Consider the following 26,534-nt stretch of genomic DNA (forward strand, 5'->3'; position numbering starts at 1 on the left):
CCTTGATATATGTGTGTTTCGTAATTGCAATGCTCTCTAATGATTGATGTCTTACTAATTATGAATAGATTTGCCAAACTTTTTTTATGAGAAAATATATGATATGGGATCATTAATATTTGTATCATTACTTTTTATATTCATTATTTCCTTTATTATATTTATGAATATCATTTCACACAAAGTGAAATATAATGCAAATGCTAAAAATATTGGAAAATTACCGATACAAAATTTTTAACTGAATAATTTAGCCTTCCTCAAGGAAAATGACCATAATGACAAGTACCAGGCTATCTTTGTTACCGATTTATCTATTCATTTCATTTTGTACTTATGTTTGGTTTGGTTTCCTCTCTGTCATAACAATACTGGATGATTTCATCACATTAAATCGATCTGTTAACAATCAGTTCAAACACATCCAAAGGAAGGAATGTGAATGAGATATATACCCCATCTTCAAGATTTTGAGGATTGTTAAACTGTTTAGTTCCTCAAACAGACTAATCAATGGATTGGAACGCATTCCTGAAGATCCACAAAAACTTCAACTTTCACCAAAAAGAAAAACGAATTTTGCTAACAATGTTGTTTAGCCATAACCTTATTTTGAAATTTCCATGACATTTGGTGACTTCAGAAAATCCTAATTGTTTGTTATGGATGGAAGCTTGGCACAGTCAGTCCGGGAACTTTTTTGGAAAAAATATCATTTCCATTTAAAAGTGCTATTTAAAAAAAGTTGATAAGTCTGTCTGTCAACAAGGTTGTATACGGGTGGGTATGGTATTATAAGCCAAATGCTAAAAGGAATATAAAATCCAAAGGATGACAAATACATGTATTTCAATGGTTGATGTTCATTTACCTTGACTGAAAAGGCACATGTATGCATGTACATGTAAAGACTAAAATATATTTATATATATATATATTGCTTTCTCTCTTTTGTTTCTAATTTCTGTAAAAAAGAGGCTGTTGGAGTTACATGTATGTACATAAAATCAATCAACAACACTTAGCAGAATGACAAATTATTGAAAAAAAATATATTTTATCATCTTTGTGAAGTTTGATAGTATAGTCAGCTACATGACAATCTCATTTTAAGTGCAATCTCTTTGTAAATTCTAACATTAAAAAATATTTAACATCTCAACTTTCGTTTCTTTGACTCGTTTATGTTTTTGTATTGATTTAAGATATAGTAACTCCAAAGGGGAAGTCCACCATTAAAAAGTTTGACTTCATAAAAAGAAAAAAAAAATCAAACATAATGCTGAAAAGTTCATCAAACTTGGAAAATGTGGTGAGATGCAAAGTAGAGTCTATGATGTCACACACTCACTATTTTTACTTATTTTTTATTTTTTTGATGAGTGAATTTGCAATATTTCGTTTTTTGCAGACAATTACAAGGATGAATCACATTTTGTTCACATTATGAGGAAAGAAAAAGTTCTCATATTATCAAATATACGAGAAACAATGAGTGGGTTATGAGATTGGCTCCCTCACATGAACATCGTCAACAACTGTTTTGTGAAATTGAAACGTCATACCTTTCTCATTTCGTATCTGATTTTGATGAAATGTTCAGTATAATGCTTGTTTTGCCAAGATCGTTTAAATAAATGCATTGTTTGTGTAAACTTGACCTTTAAATCATAATTTAGCTTTCTTGTGGAGATTATAATAATTTGCTGACCACACAATAGTGAAAAGAACTAGAAATTAACTCTAACAATGCTATGCTACATCTACATCAATGGAGCCAGCTAGTTCCACTTCAGCCAGTCAACCTCGGGCATTTTCAGTGATGGAAGGCAAGATAATAATGACTTTATCACATGTGAGGAATATTCTGTGAATATGAGATTTGTTTGTAATAGAAGTCTCCAAAGCCCTGGATGGAATACATACTTCCTATAAACGCATAATTGGGGTAAAAATAGTGCATGAGACAAGAAAAAGATGGGTTTCATAGTCATCTTTTACTCTCCTCATAGGCACTGCTACATAAAAACACATAATCTGATACATTCCAAATACACTGTACTAAAAAAACAGAAATTTGTTATAGTTGAGTACTCTGTCATATTTATTAAATCTAATATTTACATATACCATAAGCTGATAGACTGATGAATACACACACATGGGAAATAGAAGAATATCTAACACAACATAGATATTCTATATAACATGACTTAATTCAGTGAGACAACACAATCCTACACACATGTTTTGGGGCAAAGTGTTAAAGCAGTTTTCAAGAAATTCTTTAAAAAAATAATTTTAAAATGATTGTAAGGTCAACTGAGTCATTAGAAAATGACTTGATAGTAGTCAAGAGTAAGGTCAGTCGACTCTTAACATTTAGTATATTAGGGACCGCTCAGAAAAGCTCTTCTTTTAGAGTTATGACATCTTAAAGTAGCAACCTAATTTTGCCAAGAAAGTGTTCTCTACATGAATTAGGAGACTGTTTTAAGACAATATGAGGTTAACACCATTGCTATAATCTAAATATGCATCATTTTCTGAACTGTCCTAAAAATTTCCAGGATTGACGATACAAGGTTTGTAAAACCCAGACGATGTGTTTGTTCAGCCCATGTTTTAGGAAATTGGGGTAATGTTCTGTTCAACATACTTTACCTTATTACCAGGGATGCCACTTAAAATTGATTAAAAAGTCTGAAAATCATTTCAATACAACAATACTTTTCTACATGAAAAGGGTGTTTTCTATGACCAAAAGTATGTTTTTAAAAATCTGAATTCAGACTAAAGTCTGAAAAGTGGCTTCTCGTACTACTCAAAACCTCTGGTGGGTCTAAACTACAAGCATGAAAATTACAGATTGCTGAGGGGTTTTTTCAGACACTGATGGGTATCAAGGCATATGGAGAGTGAGCAGATAAACTGCTCTGTTTAGCAAAGAATATGGTGGAAAAGAATAATCAATCTTCTAGGCACATCACATCTTGGCATTCCATATACTAGTTTGTCATCATGAAACTAAGCCAACACCTTCAGCAAATAGCCCCTCCACAGCTACTGTGAGCCATAAGGCTGAGTGTACAAAAACATCCACGTTTGAAGAAGTGTTGTATCACAACTATGAGAACGGTCTTCAAGCACTCTCCCGGAATACCAGGAATCGGAATCAAAGAATTCATGTTCAGGTGATCTTAGAGGATTGTCTTCAAGTCAATTAGTGATCTGAGAAGAATACCTAGAAGTCATCATCGCTGTCTTCATCTTCTTGCTTCCCTGGAGGTCCATCAACCTTGAGGTCATCGCTGTCGCCATCCTGATCATCCAGGAGATCGTCATCGTCCACACTGATGCTGTCGCCATCATCGCCGGAGGATCCACTGTCATCATCACTCAGACCGGCTCCCATGTTACCAAATACCCTAGGGTTCTTCTGCTGTGGGGCTATAGAAAACAATTGAAAATGGAGTTAGAGGAGATCATTCACTCTGGCCAAATGTTGCAATCATTTTTATTCTCTTGGTCTACTATCACAACAATAAAGATCCTGTGCACAATGAAATGTATTCACATTTAGTGATGTGAATCAACCTACCTTGTCTGAACTTTCCTTTTGGTATTTGTGATGGCCCCGACTCCTCTTCATCGTCATCCTCCTCATCATCATCCTCGCTCTCGCTCTCTTCAGCATCCTCCACGACATCCAAACCATTCATGTCCTCATCACCGAGGATCTCATCTGACATCTTTATCCTGTCATCCTCTTGCCGTAATCTGTTCTGCATCTGTTTTAAGCTGTTCTCTGTCTCCTGCCGGGTGGGAAGTGATGAAATTATAATGTATATTAAGAGGAGAAAAACTCTCCATTGCTGCAATCTCATAAAGGTTCCATGACATTAGGTCCAGCAACAATTGCTCCACTATAAATGTCATACACTACTCCAATGACCCACTTGAACCCTGGATTTAACATTATACACTAACCCATATAAAACCCTATTGCAACCTATTACCCTACATCTGTATAGACAAAATAAAGACTGGAGTAACTGTCACAGGAACAAATATTGTGTAATTTTCAAAGCTGATGTAAAATAAAATTTTAAAAATTATAATATATTCGTCTACATAAATTACATTGTGGTCTCCTACTACAGTCGGGGTTATCCTAGTTCATCAGAATATTTCTGAAAGCAGTTAAGTTTTCTTGAAAAATCGTGTAAACAATGTCAGCAAAAGCTGTGTAATGTCATCTGGATGTGCATACAAAGGGTGATTTCAAGTTCGGTGTTGGTGTTGAGAGCGTAAAAAGGCCGCTGAACCAAGCTCCAACACCGAGCTGGGTTCAGAGGAATGATACCGATTGCGTTATCGCTAGCACGTGACATCACTCCTCTGCGCTGCTAAATCATCTCAACTTCACGCGAGAAGTCTCGACGATGAAAACGAAATCGGAGAGAAATGCATTAAATTCTCATTGTACAGAATACCAATACTTTAATTAATTCAAGAATTCGAAAGAGTAAACATTATTTTTCATCAAAATATATACATCTCAAATGATTTGTACTCATCTCGACTGTAAAAGCTAATTTTACGAGGATGATTCATCATGTTCGCCGCCTGTGCACAAGCTTTAGATTGCCAAAACCAACACCGAACTTGAAATCATGATTTTCCAAAAAAACTGGGGGTTGGTGTTGGTGAATGGGGAAATTGCACGTAGATCGTCAACACCAGCCGCAGTGCTGGGTTCAGCAGACGACATTCAACACCAGCCTTCGACACAAAATGCTGGAAATACGTCATATTTTCTGAGGTCAATCCCAACACCAGTCTGATTTCAAGTACGGTGTTGTGGCTGGTGTTGGTGTTGTCACAACACCAACACCAGATTTCAACACCGTACTTGAAATCACCCAATGCGATGCATGCTGTACTTATTGTATGTATGTGCATACAAAAAGAATAAAATGTGCTTTGTGTGCATTGTAAATGACATGTGACTCGAGTCAAAGTTGGAAGTATGCTGCATATTATGCAAGTCAAACGGAGTGGGAAAATGGTTAAAGGGCTCTGTGGCCAATCTCAAAGATGATAAACATAACATGTTCATGTTATGAGGATGGGGGCTATAATTAGATTTTTTTCTACGAAGATTATGAAAATTTAAGTACCGGTACTGCACTGAAGATGGAATTTGTAAGTTTGCATGCAGCAACATATTGTTGGGTTAAGGCAATTTTTTTTTCACTTGGGAGTTCTTGATTCATACATACAATAATAGACTGTAGGTAAGTACGTCAGTCGGTGGAATGAGCACTGCGATACACAGAGCATGTACGAACAGTTCACATCTATTGCCAGACCACTATCCTAGTAAAAGAAATAAGTCGGGGCAAATCCACATCTGGCAATGTCAGTCGGATTTTGGCATGCTCAGTGGGATTTCCATCCCCAAATTTTCACAATTTGGGGATTTTCAGAAGGCTTTGGGGATGAAAAAAAAAATATTTGGGGATTAAGATAAATTTGGGGATTTCTTATCCATTTTAGGGGATTTTTTAAGACTATGGTGAAAAGCAAGGAAAATCGCTATTTTTAAGTAATAGTTTATGAAAAGGGTGTACAGAATGTACACATATGAATGTACATCAGTGTGTGTCTTATGTTCCCTCTTTGACATCACTGGGACTGTAATAACCATGGATTTAGCACACAAGGAATTGACATACACTCCAATGTCCTTACCTCAAACCTATCCTGTTCTGCTCTGCTGTATTCTTCAAGCTGCTGCTCTAAGTAGGTTAGATTTCTGTATCTCTCAATGAAAATCTGGATAAATGAAATTAATAAAATATTCATACTTCAGATATACCTTTAACAATTTGAAGTTAAAATGAACATCAACAAGAAACTGTTGACTAAAGATAAACTTTGCTCAAATAAGTTCTAAAAAATGCTCAAACACAAGAAGTCATTGGTGGGAAGAAAAGAATATCCGAGTGGTAGAAGAATTTCTTCATCATCCGGCTACAAAAGCAGTTTACCCGCCAAAGCCTTAAAAAGTAAGTGTAAAGTTTGATGTTGATTTCTGACACCTTTAGAGATGAACTCTATTCAAAAGTGGATGTATGATACAAATAAAGTAATTTGTCAAGAACATTATATACAAAACATTGCTGTGACTAGTCTCATCATGCATAAAAATACTTACAAAAAACAATGTTATATCTATACAAAGTGAATATCAGCATGTGTTCAAATGAAAAGATTTAGAACCAAAACTAATTGTATCTGGCAAAAGTCATATCAAGAAACACTATTGATATCTTCACAACTGACCAAAAAAAAAGTGTTTTTGCGGTACCTCATACTGTTTTTGAAGATCACCCTCCAGCTTCTCGTATTCATCCATGAATGCTGGTCGGACCGACTGTAACGTCTGGAGACGTTTCTGGTTCCTTTCCATCTCGGATTTCTTTTTATCAATCTTAGCTTCAAGGTTCGCCTCATCTGATGCCACATTCTCCAGCATCTTCTGCGTTTTCTTCACATTTTGCTGTCAAATCAAAACATTGCATTTCATGACATTCATTCAGATAACGACGACTCTAACCATAGATTATTAATCCAAACAAAACAATCCTCCACAAGGCCTTGGCCTTGTGTAAAAGTGATTTTCATTGAATGTTGTAACATGCTACTGAACTCTGATTGGCCCAGATCAAATCTGTCAGTGAAAATCCCTGACAAGCTGCTCAATGAAAAACTCCCCTTTGTTATTCATATATATATATAAACCCTATCACAACTCTAACTCATATGAGGTATTACAATAAACTTACATTCAATTCCAATCAAGCATTAGTCCCAAAATCAAGTCCTTTGATTAGACGTTGAATTTCATTTTTATTTGCATTTAATTATTTGACGCTAAATCATTCTAGATTGTGGGACTTACATTTGATTTGCAATTGAACATGAGTATCTTGCAAACCATCATAAGTCTTCAGAAAAATAAAACAGAAGTGATTTAAAGGATAGAGATCAGAAGCAAATCATAGGGTATACTTTGGAATCCTTTTTTAGCTGCAAAGCCTAACATCAATTTGTTTGAAAATATGGAGCCACCAATATAAGATGTATTGTTTTGGATTGGTTATCAACAGCTGTGACAAAAACCACATCAAGTTTAAGAAATACTCAGTCAATACACAAAAAAATCTTAAAATCACATGATAAAGAAAATATATACTTATGCAAAGAAAAATGAATTATTTTCTCAAATTTGAAAGGTGTTCTCACCTCAACAGCCTTGATGCTGTTCCGTAAACCTTTCTCAATCTCATTGATCTCTAAAGGTTTATTGATGGCCATTGTACGGATTTCCTGAGGGAAAAACACAAAAATTGTGAGTTTCAAATTTAAGTTATACAGACAAAAAAATCTATGAAAATTGAAAATACAAGTTACAACCTAAAATAGAAAGATAAACTCAAATGTAAAACAGTCATAACTATCAAATATCAACTACTTGCTTTTCAAGTAAAATGAAGCCTTTCATCAAATACATGTCACAATATCTGCAACTTAGGGTATTTAGGCTCGAAAAAAAATTGACAAGTGTCCGACCCACGTCTTTCAGCAATAATCCTACTCAACAACCTTACTCTGCCGGTCCTTAAATTTCATTATAGACACAACTATGAGGCATGTTGGAAAGTATCTTTCAAAGAGGTTGAGTGGCAAAGACATGTGCTGAAGAATATTACACAGATATTTCAAGAATTTCAATATGCACATTAAACGCATTAAAGTATATTCTATTGATTTTTTTTTATTAATGGACTTGACCGAAACAAGTAATTCTTTAGAAGAGAAAATGCTTACTCTAAGTTCAACTTCTTTGCCCAGAAGATCGTATAAACTAGCCCCTTTTGATGTGATCACTGATGCTAGTTGTCTGGAGGCTTTCAAATCTTGGATCTAGAAGTAGAAACACATGAGGAAGATACAAAATGAAAACAAGTCATTTGAAAACAAGTTTACAAATGACTTTGCTTTGATATTGGAGTGTTTTACAGATATAGCAAAAAATTGATACAATCCCATGTCAAAATTGGTTATTGGTAAAATCAAAACAGGAAGAAAGCCTGGCTTTTAACCATATCTAGGCCGGGGGGGGGGGGGGGGGGGGCCTCGGAGCCCCCCCCTCAAAAATTCGCGCAATATTTTTGCCGCGCGAATTTTTGTTACCGCGCCGCTCGCTGACTTTTTACTTTCAAGTCTTGGGCAACTTTTGAGACCAATTTTGCGTCACCGGGTACATGGTTCCGAAATTACGCAACATTATGTAAGTGCATGTCAGACCAAAACTTGTTAAAAAACGTGATTTTGAGTACAAAGTCAATGCAAATTGTGTTTTCAACCAAAAATCATAAATGTATGATTATTTTTAGTTTTGCTGGTCTCAATGTATTAATTTCATGCTTTTTATGATCTAAAAGAGTCCCCAACAAATTTGATTGAAAAAACAATGAAAAACAAAAGGTCAACAAAACAAAGAAATACATAAGAAATTGCAAAAAACAATATAATACATAAGAAAATGATTTGATATCACAATTTTGTTCATGTACACTTGCTAAGAACACCACAAAGAGTTTCTATACCAAAAATTGGAACATTTGGAGCTTTATTTAGGGAGTTAGAGGAAAAAATATGATTTTGCATACTAATTACGCATAAATTAGCATAATCACCTTATAGCAATTCGCATGAAATAAATTACTATACAATTTTGTAGATTATGTCCTAGACAACCCGCGTGCCAATTTTCAGCGCGATCGCGTTCGAGATCTCAAGGGGGGCCTGGGAGGCCCCCCCCCCCCCCCCGGCCATATGAACTAGGGTTAAAATAACAAGTTCTGCAAGGAACCTAAACTCTCATTCAAAATGCCATCTCTGTTCTCACTCAGTGTGCACAAACTTTATGGTGCAAGACCATTTTAACAAGCTATCGCAGAGTTCTGGAATAAGCTACATGTACCTTGCTATCTTAAACATGTTGATACAGATGAGATTTTTCAAGGATCCTTTGAAGACATATCTCTCTCATTCTCTAAAATAGTACATTTTTGTGTTTTTTTGTCAATGTATTCTTTTACATATATGAGATATTTTTCTATTGTCTTATTTTGCCTTTTTCTTTAAAGACTCAAATTCATTCGTTTTGCATTTGGCATGCCTTTGGCATACCTCTTCCTTCTTTATATGAACTATTTACTACTGCCATGTTCATATTTCCCACTTGGTTTGTAAGCTTACAACAACCAATGAGAAAATCCTTTCAAAAAAAATAATAATTTGCAGGTAATCGCCAGGCATTGATTATTGTCAATGTTTATTGTTATATGTATATTATTTAGTTTCCCATGAAATTTGTTGTCATTTCATTATATTGTAAAATGCTTCTGGTAAATTAAATAAATATAAACAAAAAACAATGGTTCATTACTATTTTAGTATAAGGTAATCAGCTTGCTTCTGAATCAGTGACCCATGCAATAATCCTTTTTAAAATTACAATTATAATTAAGATTTCACAAATACATGTTAAATACTGAAAACCCCTTCATTGTGACCTACCTTTGATGATATGTCAAATGACATAGCTGACGCCCCATCATCATCATCACCATCTTGACCTCCGACCTTTGTCCTCATTGCATTGTAAAGCACTGACGTGACCTTCAGGAGCTCTTTGACTGCATAACCATCGGCCTGATATAACTTCTTTGTATTCAGTTTGATATGTGCCTTGGTTGCCTTCAAAGATAAATAGGTTTTGTTGAAAGGTTACAATTGCTAAATCTCACCTCTGCCTCTTGATCTGCTCTCACTATCCTGAATTGTTTAAACTCAGGGAAAAGATTTTTTTATTAAAGTATATATAAGATTAACAATATATCTATAAGCACATCAACAAATACCCGCCAAAAGAAAATCACTTATTCAACAGGTATGATTTTTCAAATGCTACCATGAAAGGGTATCCTATAAATTTAGCAAATGAATAGGCCTACCATTTATGAAGGGTAATTCCTTCTTTTTAAGATAAATGATTGCATTATTTATCATTCTCCTCCATTACAAGATCTCTCAAATTGTTATTTCTGTAAAACATGATCCCTTACCATAAACTGTGCAGCTGATTTGATGAAAATAACTCTGTCCTGTTCTGAGTCTGTGTCAGAAGGAATATCAGCATTAGGATCATACCTACAGAGATTTAAAAAAAAAAACAATATCAGATTGTGAGACCAAAAGCTAGGCACTTAGTTACTGGACAATAAAAACTATGACAATTTAAATATTTGCTTAGATTTAATACCGAAATTAAATCAGAGTAAAATTTTCCGAAAATCATTATCCAAGAAGAAAATTGCACAAAAATTCCCAGAAAAAAGGGAAAACTCTCCCATTTTTTCCATACATATTTTTATTTTGTCATTTGATTTGGAAGGGGTCCTAAAGGTTTGTACTAGACTTTTCATTCAAAGAAACAGCATTTCCTGTGCCTCAATGTGTAGGATCTATTCCTATTATTGTAAAACAATAAAACATTCAAGAATATAGAACTTCAAAACCACTAAAAAGTCTTTCACTGTATTTTGCAAATGATTGATGGCTCTGAGGAAATTTAAATTTTACATGTACATGTAGAATATGAATCATTTGTCCCACACCAGTCACAATTTGCCTTTGAAAATTACTTGCAACAGGTAGTGCATCGCTTCAGGACCTGCATAGAATTACAACTTAAAACTCTCATTATTTTTCTTTACTTTCAAAATGCCTTATGTGTATCACTAAGAGAGAAAAAAAAAGATTATCAAATTCATACTCATGTAATGGACTGTTAGTCATCAAGATTCTTTCATCATACACATAATTTTTAAACGAGTTTTGACAACAAAGTTAATGTACAAGTCCAAATAAAAAAAATGTTTTGACTATATGACAATCCTCATTGTGAATTGTATGCAAGAAAAAGAAGGAACAGAAAAATTACAACAATAATAATTAAACTATTCAATTTAATTGTAACTGCTAGAGATCTTTCTTCAAATGCTTTTAAAAAATCTGAACATAAAGTGAAGAAAAAACATAGCAACAAATGACAGAACATAATTCCAACATGTTATGAATGTTTTTAACAGAAATATGGTGCAACATAAATGCTGTGTATCATCTTAATGGCTTACCTCTTGACTAGCCATATGAGCACCTCAGCTACGAGAGCAAAGTTTGGGGTACGGAAGTTCTCCATGGATATGAGGCGAGGATAACCCAACGCCCTCATCATCTCAGTAAAATCTACAGAAAAAAAAAACAGGGAGAATGTGACAATTATCAGTTTATTTTTTATATGAGACCTTATGTGGGAAGGGGTCAGGTCGTCAGGAGCTTTTTGTTAGGATGGAGGTCTGCTGGTGTCCGGACACTTCTATGGTATGGATTGAACCAAAAAAAACATGAATTCAATAGTGGTAACTCTTTTCAGTTTTGTTCTCTGAATATTGCCTAAGTAAGGCTAAGACTTTGCATTAAAAATTGATGAAATATTGCTTGTTAACTTTTTCAAATGGCTGTTTGAAATCAATCGTCCGGCCACACAACCTGTCCGAACACACAGCAATTGGGTATACAATTAGAGTCTCAGAGCATGAGAAAAGTGAAATCTCACCTGAAACAACTGAAAAAAACAAGGGGCAAATGAGGAGGAGGAAGAGAAGGGGAAAGGGAGAAGACAGATTAAGAAATTCTTAAAGTTTGAGAAAGAATTAGTTAAACTTAACTAAGTAAAGAAGTGACAAGGTCAGGAGGGGGAAGAATAAACTATTAAAGAGTTGAGAAGAGTAAGATGAAACCACCAGTAATCTTTCTCATTTTTCAGTAATAATTACTGAAAACCACTACTTGGCAGCTCTGCGGATGTCACAATGCGACATAGATCTAGGTACTGTAGGCTGTAGCCCGGCCCTACATAGACCAAAAGCTTCGGTCTCTGTTATGTTGGTTGTTCCGCTGAACTACGTTGGCTCCACTCACCAAATACATAGACCGAAGTTAAACCGTCGTCTGTACAGGGGCTCAATGGCCACAGCTAATTTCTTGTTTTTCTCCTCGATACCGCGATATTTTCCACCAAAAGTTCATACATATGCACCTATAGCTGAAAATGTATAAGTAACGACAGTTTCTTACCCTAAATTCCCGCTTTAAAACTGGTAATCAGGGGATTAACTCTGAAAGTTGACACTTGCGACTCGGACTAGTGGGCAGCCATCTTGGTAATGAATAATTCATGAAAAAGTGGCCGACAAAAGTCAGACTCCGCCCCATGACCTTTACGTCAACATTACAGAAGAGGAAAAGAAAGGAGCAGTTAAAGAAACAAAAGAAAAAAGGGGAAATAAAAAATAAAAAGAAAAGTAAAACAAAAAAGAGAGAAAACGAAAGAGAAAGAGATAAAGGAAAATGGAAAAAAACGTCTAGAATTTTAGTATTCATAAACCCGACGTAAAAGAGATGATCTGATTGGCCAATGGTTTTGATACGCAGTTGACCCGGAAGTTCTTCCAACGGCATATGTTTGTGTGTTATATCGACTTCGGATGAACGAGTGAACTAGGAGTAGGAACTACACGACAGCCGAGGTAAGTCGCTGTTTTTTTTCCTTTTAACTTTATTTTTCCCTCGTTTTTGGCAATTAATGCCAAGAGGGAATATATAATTAATTCGCATATTTGTCCATTTATTTTCATATATATATTATATTTATGAAATAAAGACAAAAATCGATGAGCCCCGTCGGGGGGAATTTGCATTGTAGTAATGGTGGCGACACGCTAGCGAGCCGTCTGTGTACGAGGAGAAATCAAAAAAATAAAAAAATGTTGAAAAACTCCTCGAAACAGACGGCTGCCAGCTGTCTAGGCCCTACATTGACATTGTACTAGTAACTAGGCCTACACAAAAACATCCGTAATCTCCGAACACACCCAGCCCCGTAGGTACGGGTAACACGCAACTCAATTTACGGTAAACATCATTCCACAACATACCCAACATGTCATTGCCCTTAATCTCAATCTGAAAGTCTTATCGTTGATTTCTTGTATGAAAATCAATCTCATGTAAATCACTACACAACATTTTATCAAAAAATATATAATAATTTCACAATATCATGAAAATTTAGCTTACTTCTCAGATCTCTGTATGACATTTTGACCGATCTCGAATCACCGCTGAAAGAATGCTGCTATAGTTACCCTACGCTACCGTAGATGGCGCTCATCCAATGCTGAATGCAGGTTTATTGAGTTCATCAGAGACTGAGGTGGCTCTGGGGCTGTCCTGTACATCTGCAAGGTTTTTAATCATCACATACGATGCGTGTTTGTTATTTACATTTAATATCAAAAGTGCAATATTTTCGTGCAATAAGGCATTGACAAAACATTAAATCATCTTTTCGGGAGTATAGAAACTGCCCCCTCACCAAGTTGTCCACTATATGGTTTATCACCCCTTCATCTTGTCCATAAATCGCATTTTCATTTTCTTTACTTGCCTCTTTCCTTTTCATTCTCATTGCTGTAATAACTAACTTGATTGAAAAAAAAAATTACAAGTTAAGATCTGACGCGAATAGTTATGTACTGTCACAACCTCTACACGGCATAAGACATCGAAATGACTCACCAGGATAAAGACAAGAATCACCCTTTCCGATTTCGAAAGATTTTTTTATTTTTTATTACAAGTTCCATTTGTACTATCGTATATTTCTGACCTTGAAATATTATTTATATGCCTGTAAATTCCGCAACAAGGTGCTTTTGTTTGAGTTGTTGAATAAAACAATATAGGACACAAAATGTCCAAGATGAAAGGTGAACTATTTAGTTGTTTTCTTCAGTAAGCTATAAAAAAAATAAAAAAAATTGCCTACCTCTTCAACTTTTATTACTGATTAAAAATAACGCGTGCCCTTGCCTTGAGTTGATATTTATTCGGCATCAATATTAAAATAATCAAGTAAATTCATATTTCACAGAGAAAAGTCTCCGTTCATTAACTATGAGACGAGTTTTACAATAAATTCTTTAATTTCTGAAATATCGGACCAGTATTGGAATTCGCTTGCCAAATTTTCAGAGCAACATTGGTTTTAGTGTCGTAAGAATGAGATGAAAATGCAATTAAATGGAGTATACGCTTGGGATATTTTTAGAAAAGTATATATTTTTTGTTTTTTTTTGTTCTCTTCCCGTTCCTACCCCATCCCTTCCCTCAAGTCCTCTCAATTCTTAATTCTACTTTTTAATTAAACTTTGTAAATCCTTCAAAATTTTTCTTCTGCCCCCTTGCCATTCGTTTATCTCTCCGTGATTCGTTAGCTTCATTTAAACTATTTACTTTTTTGCTTTTAACAATCCAGCTACCTGTCATCTTTCATTTGTAAATGCGTTTTCTCACTCAAATCCAGTATATTCTAATTGCAAATAATTGTTTTCGTTCTTTATTGATCTTGTGAAATTTATCAATAGAGTTGTTTTCGGTGACTTATAGGGCCTAAACACACGACAGCCTGTCCTTGGAGTCGACTCACCATTCGTTCATTTTTGTTCGTTCGTTCGTTCGTTTCATTCATTCATTCATTCATTCATTCATTCATTCATCCATCCATCCATCCATTCATTCATTCATTCACATCTTGAATTATGTGCAGTGGCGGATCCATGGGAGGCACAACCGGCCCTCGTTCATTATTTTTATCCGCTCATTCATTCACTCGTTCGTTCGTTCGTTCATTCATTCATTCTCATCTTGAATTATGTGCAGTGGCGGATCCATGGGAGGCACAACCGGCCCTCGTTCATTAATTTTATCCGCTCATTCATTCACTCGTTCGTTCGTTCATTCATTCATTCATTCTCATCTTGAATTATGTGCAGTGGCGGATCCATGGGGGCACAACCAGCCCGTGCCCCCCTAAAGATTCATAGTCAATATTTTCAATGAAAATATGCCGTTGATAATAAGTGTGCCCCCCCCCCCTTGAGAGTCACAACGAGTATTTTTAATGGGGAAATGTCGTTCATACACAAGTGATGACCTTATTTTTGTTCTTGTCAATTTTTAAAAGGGAAAATTTGCCTCCCTCTTGGAAAATCCTGGATACTTTCCAATTCTGGCTTCGGTTTCGGCCCCCCTCACACCTCCCCCCACTCCCCCCTCTCCCTTTCTTTCCCCCCCCCCTCTATCTCTCTCTATCTGGTATTAATTGCCTTAATTATTAGTCCTCGTCATATCTCTTCAGTCTTCGTGAAAATAAAGCTCACATATCATGTAGGCTTCAGTATTGACATTACTGTTTATTTTGGCATTATTGTCATTGCCAAATCAAAACTCCTTTAGAATAACAATATTTAGAACAGAATTATCCTAGCTTGATTGCTCTTTCTCTATGTAACTTGCTGGGATAATAACAGTGGGCCCCAAAGGCCCCCATCTGTACTTTAGAGAGGTAAGATATGAAAATATCAACCACTCAAATTTGATTAATTTTCTCTCTCTTGCAATAAAGAACAAAGCCGTGTGAAATATTCAATTTTGTTAAACTTGGAATCACGAGTTAAAGGAACGTCCAACCCTATAAAAAGTTGCTTGTTTTTTTTTCTCTCTCTTTAATCACGTTTAATAAGGGTTTTAACTCGGATGTTGATACTTCATGGGACCTGTAAAGACCAACCTATCAGAAAAAAAATCCTTTTTCACTGTGTCCTAATTGAATTACATCATCTTAAACTTCTTAAAGTGATACAATTTAAGAAAACATTTCTATTTAAGCCTTTTTAACTATTGATAAGGCTTGTTGACAAATGCAAAAAAGTTTTATAAACAAAACTTCTTTTTCTACTAACAAAACACTAAATAATATCATTTTAAAAATGGATTACAAATATTATAGAGATTGCTAAGATTGTATTAAAATGATTGAATTTTACTTAAGATGACTTGATTTAAAGGGATGCTCCGGGCTGAAAATATTTATATCTAAATAAATAGAGTAAAACTCACAGAACAAAATGCTGAAAATTTCATAAAAATCTGATAACAAATAGCGAAGTTATTGAATTCAAAAGTTTAGTAATATATTGTGAAAAGAGTTATATGCACGTCGTCATGAATATTCATTAGATGGGGCTGATGATGTCACATCCCCATTTTCCCTTTTCTTATGTTATTACATGAAATCATAATTGTTTCATTTTTTCATACATGTGTGAATTATGTCTCCCTTGTAATAAAATAAGCTGCGGCAATGAATATCCAATGCACTTAATCAGTTGTTATTACAATATTTTTGGTTCTTGAAGGAAAAAAATGAATAAACATAATTTCATATAACAAAATACAAAAGAACAAGTGAGGATATGACATCATCAGTTTGCTCATTGAATATTCATGAAGACATGCCTAGAACTGTATTTCACTGGAATAATGCAAATCTTTAAAATGGCATAACTTTGTTATTCCTTGTCCAATTTTGAACAAATTTTCAGTGTTTTGTTTGTCTGATGTTCAAACCATATCATTTCAGCCAGGAGTACCCCTTTAATGAATCCGGTCATTCTTATTAAGAATCTGGTCATTAATAGTGTATACCAGTCCTCCAGTACAGTAATCATGGTAATGAAATAAATATGTGTAGAGTGACCGATTACGGCAATTTCACAACAAAATTACACATTTTCTGAAATAAATCGGATGGGAATAGATGTATCATTAGAGGTATAACTGATACCGACTTGATTGAGTGGATGTACCATTGTCATTGTGATATGACTGATACCGAATAAATTCTTTTGAAGATTAAAATAATCCATCTTTTGTTTCTGATCAATCAATGTAGGCTTTCCTATATTTCGCTCCCAAATAACATTGAGTGTTTGCGTGCTGATTAGTACATTACAAGTATCACTCGATTTATAAATCTTTCATACAACAAACATAAAAATTTGTATTGGGGCCTGTAAATCTGCCTCTAGAAGACCGAACGCCAAGAGGCTTAATTTAGAATTTCAGAACAAAAATCGGAATACAATGCCCTTTTTCCCAAGGGGAAGTGATAAGAATACATGAACTGTCACGTGTTTTTACACAATATAAATCATAATACATCATCTTATATACAATAACCATTAGATTATCTTTTTAACATTATTTATAGTAATATTTACAATATCTCGAAAATACTGCAAAGCATGAAGAATAATATAATTCTATAAATCTATTCCCCTTTTTTCATTATGTACATGGAGCAGCGTGCATTATAAATAGATCACATACATAATATCGGATGAATTGCTTTTGCGAATATATAATCTTATATAATATCTTACTGTTTTGGATAAAAGGAAGACTTATATACAAAATGTTACGTTCTTATTCAAACGGAACATAAGGTTGAAAATTAAGGTATTTCAATTTCAAGTCCATCCAAACGAAATTTTAATATGAAAAAAGAGAAACAAGCATCAACATCGAATACATTTTTACACAACATAAAGAAAATGATATCGTATTTCATTCCTTTCCCTTTCCTTTTCCTTTTCTCTTTTTTTTCTTGGTAGTGAGAACTTTTTATTTGGGTATTGCATCTATACGCCAACATTGGCCAATGGATCCGAGTACTGATACTGGAATATCCCTTTGTTTTATTTTTATCCTCATTTTAGGGGATCATGGGGTGAAATTTGACATTTTGGGGAGTGATGGCAAGTGCCCTTAGCCCCCATCGATACACCAGTGATGCTGAATACTGATAATGGAATAATTTCTTTCATTTTCCCTTTTCGGTCTTCGTAGAAAGAATCTTTCTACAAAAGAATTACCCTTTTTAGCTATATTTCCAACTTCAAATATTTCATCTTAAATAATATAGTTTAGTTGTTCAATAGAAAATGGTATACAAAATTAAAGGGCTACGAGGGGGCTTTTTCACTGAAAAAAAATCCTGCTGCAGTCCCAAATGAATGCAAAATTATTAGTTGATCATAAAGGTTTTAACTAATTTTTGTCAATCCATTCGAATAAAATAAGCCAGCAATCACAAGTCACATGCCATTACTATTTCTGGAAAATAAAATACTTTTTTTAATAACTATGAGATAGCAATATCACAGATTTTGAATTATTGGTATAGATTCTTTTTAAAGAATGATATCACTGGACATATAATTCATAAGGAAACATTCTTAAAGGATCACTTATTTATTAATGAAACATATTCTCTCTCCATTATTCTAACCCTCTTTCCATACACATGCACCCTTATACAAGCGCGCGCGCAAATGCATACGAAAAGCCACAGTACATATCCACCCACTCACACATTCGTACATTATCCCCATGACCAACTGTTAGACCATAGCTAGTACCCATAATAATACATAATCTTCCCTTGAAATACACTTATATTCAACAGTGACCATCGTCTTGAATGTCAGAAATAGTCAGGTCCATAAGAGCAGGGCCATCATATTAAAATAGAAAATAGATCTTGTCGACATGTACTAAATCTCACATAATACAACGTTACATCATAATCTTCCTTATTGAATGATTGGTATCGTCAGAAGAAAGTGCACACATTAGCTCTTCCCGCGAAGATGATGTAGAATGAACCTTCTCAAAACATTAGACCAGGGCACAAGGTTAATGTCTTCACAAGTTTTGCCGGAGACGATTTCACTTCAATGAGCTGAACATTCCCCAGAAGTTTGAATTCCCATCTGCAGCCTTGTCCCCGCCACCACCCTCACCTCCAGCCGTCTGCGCATTACCATGTCCATTCGCTGTCATGACAACCCCTCCAGTCTTCGATGAATCGTTACCATCCACCGACACGTACGGGATGCTCCGCGCCGAACCACTGTCGCCCGACGACGCCATCGACGCTATACCCGAGTCGGAGGACGACGGCGAATCTCTTCTCAAGTTCGTCACCGATTCGTCCGGTATCGTGGCTGTCGATGGTGTTGCTTTACTTTTGACTTCATAAGAGCCTTTGTTCTGGGTTGACCGGCGGAAGAGCCCTAGACGACCAGTGATACCGGCAGAAGGCAGTTCTTGTGTTGGTAATCCATACTGCTGGTTGTATGATCCCTTTTTCTTTGCTGGTTTGCGTTTAGGAGCCACCTCAATCGGATTTTTACTGTTTGCTCTCTCAGCAGCCTTAAAAAGAAAGAAGAGAAAGACAATAATATTTGACCAATGCAAACCGGCAATGCCAAGCAAATAAACATTACGACAGGGTAAAAAGCTTAGAAGGATATTGGCCTATTACCAATATAGCGAAATGGAATCCCCCCCCCCTTCCGGATTCCTGATGATAATAGGAATTTAAGAGTTAATTGACAATGAATGTTTATTAAAAGATAGTGCTTCCCATTCACATCACCTAGGTCGATTGCAGCACAATTTGGTATTTTTCTTGCTGAAGGAAAACACATGGTCTGGATTCAAACCCATCTCCATCCGTTGTAAAGAAAAGGATCAGAACCACTAGACAACGACGCATCCGTTCCTTTAAATTCTGGATTAATACATAGGTATCTTACCTGATACTGGCCGCTGAAGTCTTTAAAGAGCTTGAAGAAGTTGATTGGTTCGACATGGTCTCCATTCTCACCAAACATCTTGGTAGTGTAGTGGTAGATCTCTTCCATCTTCTTGAAACCTTCAGAGAGTGCATGGATGGTGTCTGCAGCACCCACATAGAACTGGTGGACAGAGCTGTCAAGGATAAATGCTTCATGACAAGGACTTCACCGAAGATGGCTCAAGGGGGACGCAGAAACTTGATAATGATTGTTAATGATGACGATGATTACAAGAGGAAAGATAGGGGATGATGAATTGCAACTATTCATGCGTTTGACTTCCTTATAATGCTAATTTATAAAGCTAAAAGAATATCTAAGATATTAAATGGAAGAAATGGCCATGGGTATCAAGCAGAGCAATTCAAATACATAACATCCACAAAACATCCAGAGCCATGTGCTATGTCAGGGAAGTACTTATTCATTTCAAAGTGATTGAATAACTTTAAGACTAAATAACTAAATATAATATATATAAGAGTCGGTTGTTACAAAGGATATTCCAATAATAGGATTGTCCATCTGTCGTTCTCGTTCAAACTTGGCAAGTTCCAGGCCCTTACGTAATCCTTGAATATCCATAGTCAGTGCTTCAAGAGATCCTGTTAAATGATAAACAGATAGGAATCATTGATCAGGACTTTTTTTCAAAGAAATATGCTTTGCATCTCTATGTGATTCCAAATTGATTTTTTTAATGAAGTCCAAACCTAAGGAATCAAAATAATGTTCAGATTTATCCCCTTCACATGGAACCCGTTTTGTAAAGACTTACAACATGACTAGTGTAACTTTGCCATTATTGTAACTAAAATTGAAACCTTATTGTGATTGGCTAAAGAGGCAAGAAACATGTGCAATTCTCTTGACCGGAAAATATCGATTGAGCATTATCATTGTTAACAAAGTGTTTAATTTCATTCTCCTCACAACATATTACGACGAACATTCATATTTTCAAGGAAATGTACAAGGAAAAATGTATTTATCGTGAAGAAAGAAATACCTGACTTGAGATCGTCGAATTGAAGGTCGTTGTACCAATTCTTGATTTCTGGGTAACATCGGTTAACAGCTTCAACCAGGTAATGAAGGAAGTTATGACTACGATCCGATGATTTCACGAACGTCAACTGGTCAAACACAGAAAACGAATCCATGGTTTGTTAAGGTTAGACGAATATATAGTTCAAGTTCAAGTTTTATTTTCCATTTCCATTAGCAACATTATAAGCAAATACAAATCAAACATACATTATAAATATAAACAAATACAAATGAAATATGATAACAATGATTACAAATCAACTACAAGTTCCAAAACATTTGTAATATAGGTTTAACAGAATCTGATATGGAAATGAGGGGATCCACTAAAAAGCATTGCTTGTAGAGCGTGGATCCCCTAAGATAGTATATTAAACATTTGAAAAATGGGATTTATTCGCAAGTGTAAATACAATAAGTTAAAATAGAATATTGGAAATAATAATAAGATGGTGAGTAATAGCGAGAAATGATAAAAAGATGAAAGAGATACGGGACGATACAAAAAACTAAAAAGAAAACAAAGACATGACGAAGAATAGAGGGGAGAGAGAAGGAATAAAGTACTGAAAGGGGAGCGAGAGAGGGAGAGGGCAAAGATAAAGTGGGGGGGGGAGACAGATAGAGAGGGAGGCACACACACACGCAGATTATGTGGAGAGAAAGGGTCAGAAAGAGAGAGGGGGGCAAGAACGAGAGTGCAAACGTAGATCAAAGAGAGTGTGACTTAATAGCGTGCTTAGACAATACTAAAAATATAAAACTAATTAATTACTTTGGTAAGACAGTAACATAAATATTTTTAGTTTTCTCTTAAAGGTGTGGATAGAGGGGGCCTGTTGAACATCTTTATGGAGTGAATTCCAAAATTTGGGGGCGGTGAAAATAAAAGTATTTTGCGCACCGATTACATTGAGTATTCGATTATTGATAAGGAACTGAAGATAATAATTGTTCGAAACTATTCGCCAGTATTCAAAGCAATTGCAGAGTTCATAACGATTGTTTCTGTCTGAATGATGATGTTTGTCTTTCGCTTGCGAAGACGACCACACTTTTACAAATTCTTGTGGGCTCGAAGATGGCTGAATAGCACAACCTTTGGCCGAAAGTGTCTACTGCAGTGTGATATATAGCAGGAGTATTCAAAGTCTACAGTATCGGACAAATCTTATTGCTTGAACAATTACATCGTTGAAAATTCTCCAGACGAATGTTACACGAAATTTTGTGTTTTTATTCTCTATATGATACTTTTGTCAAGAAGACTTCACATTTCGTAAGGCAGGCTGATTCATCATCTGCCGAATTCATTTTTATAAATCTACTGTATAAATAATATTTACCCTTTGTAAAGATTCAAGTTTGAATCCTATGGCTGGTCCTCTTTTACTGCTGTTCATGTAGTTACCAAAAGCAAGAACAATCTGAGGGATAAAATCAACATAATCATTAATGAAGTATAATCATAAATGAAGATTTTAGTTTGCCAGTTATTTTCCATGCACAGACAATCAATATGAAAATTCTGAAAACAGGATGAAGGCGAAAATAATTTTTTTAAATCAGATAAAAAATGATCTGCCCTGGCATCAATCTGAAGACGCATTATCGAGTATTATTTTAAACTATCCCGTTCCTTTATGTCATCCCCTACCCGTCTCACAAGCATTAACCCATCCGCTCTCCGTGTCTTTCTCCCCTCTCTCTCCAGCATGGACGGAATCTGTCTCCAGAGGTAGTTGGACCAGGAGCTGGAAACTTTAACAAGCAAAAAAAGGGTTATCACCCAAAATATGAGGTAATTTTAACCCAAAATAATTTGACAAGCAAAAAAAAAATCATTTAGTCATGATGTATTTTTCTCCATCATAAAACACCAAAAATAGTAGTGGGACATTTTATATTTTTGGTAGGGGGGAAGCGTCCCCCTGGGATTTCTGCCCATGCTCTCCAGTGTCCATTCTCATTTCCATCCTTTACACCTTATGTATTTTCCGATCATTTGTATTTCTCTATGTCTTCAGTAATAGAGATTTATATCAGCCACACTAATTAGCTCCTGCAAGGAATTTATCCCCCAAAAAAAAAATTACAAAAAATTACAAAAAATTGTGAACTTTGTTCCACGATTTTAAGTCGATCCTTTTGTTGTTGTTATGTTTGTGTGAGTTGTTCAATAATCCACGTCAGAAAATAGTCATGAAAAATAAGGAAGTATTTTGATTATTCTTACCTCGAGTAATTTCTTGAGTCTCCCGCTCGTGACGATTGAATCACAGGCTTTCACTATTGCTTCAATTTCCTGAAATAACAAACAGAATCACTTTAGGTAAACTGTTCTTGTTTCTGATATTGAACAGAAACTATATAGAACGTTGTTAGATAATTGAATTGATAAATTTATCTTTATTACAAAAAAATTTATAGAGACATAATTATGTTTTAAATAATGAAACGTATCTTACCATGATGATTGATCTAAATGGCAAAAGGATCGTGATAAACTCGCTATCACGTATGGCTATAACTCAATAATCTATATAGTAATAAAGGGTGCAGATTATCTTGAAGAAGAGGTTAGTTGAAACTAGAAATCATATTTTGATATTCAGCAAACGTAAAGCAAATAAAGCCAGAAATTATGACATGTTTAATTTTCAATGAAAATATTTAAGTTTATCCAAACAAAATTATAGACAATGTGGATAATACTGACGACAGACAAAACTGGTTTGAAACGATTTTTCTTGATTATTAACGCGGGTGAACTTTTTAAACTCTTAAGCTAAAATTTTGAAAAGATAACTTACTGGTTTGAGTGTGACGACTAAATCACTGTAGATACCCATAAAGGTCATTAACCTCAACTTAGATTCGTATCGGTCCACTCTCGCCATCTAACAGTAGTGAAAAATGTAGCATTATTACAGATTTGTGAATGTTGTGAATGTTTCTGCATTCAGATTCAAATTTGCACGCCCAGCTCAAAATATAACGCAGTTCATAATTTGAAAAGCGGAGCAATACTAATTTATCTATCCCAATATAGCTTGCATTATAACATAATCAGTCATGCCAGTAAACAAATCATTTTTTAGACTAAATCAAGTTACAATATGTATAATTTTATAACGAGTTATATAGAATGCGTTATTCTTCTGATTTATTTTCATGAAATATAACAATCAAAGAGTAGGCGTCTTTTTATGAATAGAAACAAGATATATTTTATTTGGAAGTTAAGAAAAGTGCAACAAGAGGCATCAATCAAACTGATTTTATCAATACAGGTGGATTGTCATAAAGCTGTTCGACTGGTACATGTTCTTGTCCATAACTCAATTACATAGGGCATAGAGATGTATCTCTATGACATAGGGATATCAAATAGCACAAGAAAGGATCACCAGTCGTGCGTAAAGTAATTCCTATCTTTACGAACAGCTTTATGAAACACCCACCAGAACATGTATCGAACAATGAATATTGAGCAGAATTTGACTATCATTTAGCTGCCTCTGTATTTGGAATTATAAATCGATAAATATATTAATAACTATACCTGGAACATAAACTGTTCAGCCTCTCCCATATCTTCATATTTATCTGCATTCTCTGCAAGTTTCTTGAGCTGGAGATAAAAACAAATGTTCGTTTCTATACATAATTATCATTACCAACTTTCAAGACGTGTGCGTGTAGTCTAAACTTTATTTTCATATATGGTAGTATTCATTTTACAATTTACAAGGGCGAAGGTGGCAACATTCGGACCCATCGACCCTAAAAAAGCTTTAACATAATTATACATTTGAAGGACAAGTCCACCCCAACAAAAAGTTGTTTCAGATAAAAAGAGAAAATCCAACAAGCATAACACTGAAAATTTCATCAAAATCGGATGTAAAATAAAAAAGTTATGACATTTTAAAGTTTTGCTTAATTTCACAAAACAGTTATATTCACATCCTTGTCAGTATGCAAATGAGGAGACTGATGACATCACTCACTATTTCTTTTGTATTTTATTATATGAAATAGGAAATATTCAATTTTTCTCCCTGTTGTCGTGTGAAACAACGATTGATTCCTCCCTAAACATGTGTAATTAGCATTGTTTAATACTATATGGTTCAATCAAGTTGGTCCTTATTGTCAAATCTGTAAAAAATGAGATATTGTATAATTCAAACAATAAAAAACAAAAGAAATAGTGAGATGGACATCATCGACTGTCTCATTTGCATGTCATTGAGTTGTGCATATCACTGTTTTGTGAAAAATAAGTGAAACTTTAAAATGTCATAACTTTCTCATTTTTCATCCGATTTTGATGAAATTTTCAGCATAATGATCGCTTGATTTTCTCTTTCTATTCAAATCAACATTTTTCTGGGGTGGACTTGACCTTTAACTATGGTCTTTGGATAGGCCTACTCAATTCTTGATATATTCAAACCTCGTACAGTTTACCTCGGGTAACTATAATCACGAAAAAAAACTTCAGATAAGTTAATGAGGTCTCAGACTTTATAACAGAAAATTTGAGATAATCAAAACCATAAAAACAGTATTTTGTAATCAATGGAACATTACCTCGTCCTTTGTAGGCACGAAGTTGAGGAGCAATTCAGCATATTCTCCCGGAACACCAGTAATGTCACACCGATCAACGAAACCACGGATATCCTTCGGGGATAGTGCTATCCGACGCTGGGTAATTACTGAAAACAGATATTGAAATAATTAGGAATTAATAGGACAATAATATTGCCGTGGTGATAATATTTAGCAGAGAATCGGAGGCATAGAGAAAGTAGAGGTATTGATATGGTCTCCTAATATCAATAAGGGAAGAATTGCTCGAATAGAAAAATCACAAAAAAAATAGTCCGTATATGTTTCTGTTTCTGTTTCTGTTTGTGGTAACTCCCGTAGGAACTCGGCAGGACAGCATTTTTTGCTGGTAAACGCCAAGCTGGTATATAACCAATTACCTTGGAAACATTTTACGTCTAGGTTGATCAGTCATAGTGGCTGGCGTAATAGACGACAGATATCACTCTTTGGCCTTTTTATCAAAGTGGAGACAATGGCAGAGTTGGGATTCGAACTCACAACCTTGCGATTATGAGTCCAATGCTCTTGCGATTATGAGTCCAATGCTCTATATGGATGTTGCTTTTCGTATTTTGAGATATGATCTTTCAGCGCTACGGGGTTAACATGACTATTTTTATTATTCTCTTTTTATTCAAAATACCACGTTCCTGGGGGTTAATCAACCCCATTAGGAGAGTAACATTACTAAAATTTGAACAACTATGTAAATTTGGAAAACCCTGGGATTGTATCAAGAGAAATGAGTTAATATCTTACTAAGATTCTTGGCACGATTGTTGTCTACCATTCTGATCTTCTGGGCTTGTTTCTCTTGTAATCTTCGGAGTTTCTCCATCGTCGCTGTTGTTGCCGAGGTTTCCTTCAAACGGAAATGATTCTCAAAATCTTCAAAGTCCATCTCATCGTAAACATTCTCGTCATCCAACACCTACACAGGAATGTATGGAGAAAACGCTAAAATGGTTAACTTCAAAACTTCCAAAAGACGCTATGAACACGTTTGTAATTTCAGAAAGAATGATTGCATCTGGCCTGTGCCAGTTTGTGATGGAAACATTGAATCAGGAGATCACAAGAAAAATAACTCGACTTATTCTTTTTCAAAGG

At 35.0% G+C, this 26,534-nt stretch overlaps 2 protein-coding genes across 2 annotated transcripts in view; both read right to left on the reverse strand.

Annotated features, from left to right (window-relative positions):
- Positions 1-1,048: 1,048 nt before the first annotated feature.
- On the reverse strand, positions 1,049-13,367 carry LOC129269215 (clusterin-associated protein 1-like). The gene is made up of 10 exons (XM_054906682.2): positions 13,282-13,367; positions 11,277-11,388; positions 10,206-10,290; positions 9,658-9,837; positions 7,900-7,995; positions 7,315-7,398; positions 6,377-6,568; positions 5,758-5,841; positions 3,602-3,815; positions 1,049-3,450 (listed from the first exon to the last, which is right to left on the reverse strand). The coding sequence occupies exons 1-10, from the start codon at positions 13,301-13,303 to the stop codon at positions 3,245-3,247; spliced, it is 1,275 nt and encodes a 424-aa protein (XP_054762657.2). The 5' UTR covers positions 13,304-13,367; the 3' UTR covers positions 1,049-3,244.
- A 2,071-nt stretch (positions 13,368-15,438) lies between these two features.
- Positions 15,439-26,534, reverse strand: part of LOC129269216 (formin-like protein 3) — a 36,577-nt gene continuing 25,481 nt past the window's right edge. Inside the window, exons 15-24 of the mRNA XM_054906683.2 lie at positions 26,184-26,355; positions 25,401-25,528; positions 24,367-24,435; positions 23,615-23,701; positions 23,038-23,106; positions 22,148-22,228; positions 20,761-20,887; positions 20,256-20,356; positions 19,710-19,874; positions 15,439-19,323 (exon numbers count right to left, since the gene is read on the reverse strand). Coding sequence (XP_054762658.2) covers positions 18,838-19,323; positions 19,710-19,874; positions 20,256-20,356; positions 20,761-20,887; positions 22,148-22,228; positions 23,038-23,106; positions 23,615-23,701; positions 24,367-24,435; positions 25,401-25,528; positions 26,184-26,355 — 1,485 coding nt within the window. The 3' untranslated portion in view covers positions 15,439-18,837. The remainder of the gene's footprint in view (positions 19,324-19,709; positions 19,875-20,255; positions 20,357-20,760; positions 20,888-22,147; positions 22,229-23,037; positions 23,107-23,614; positions 23,702-24,366; positions 24,436-25,400; positions 25,529-26,183; positions 26,356-26,534) is intronic.

This window comes from Lytechinus pictus, chromosome 10, assembly GCF_037042905.1.
Source record: "Lytechinus pictus isolate F3 Inbred chromosome 10, Lp3.0, whole genome shotgun sequence".
In the NCBI taxonomy this organism is placed as follows: domain Eukaryota; kingdom Metazoa; phylum Echinodermata; class Echinoidea; order Temnopleuroida; family Toxopneustidae; genus Lytechinus; species Lytechinus pictus.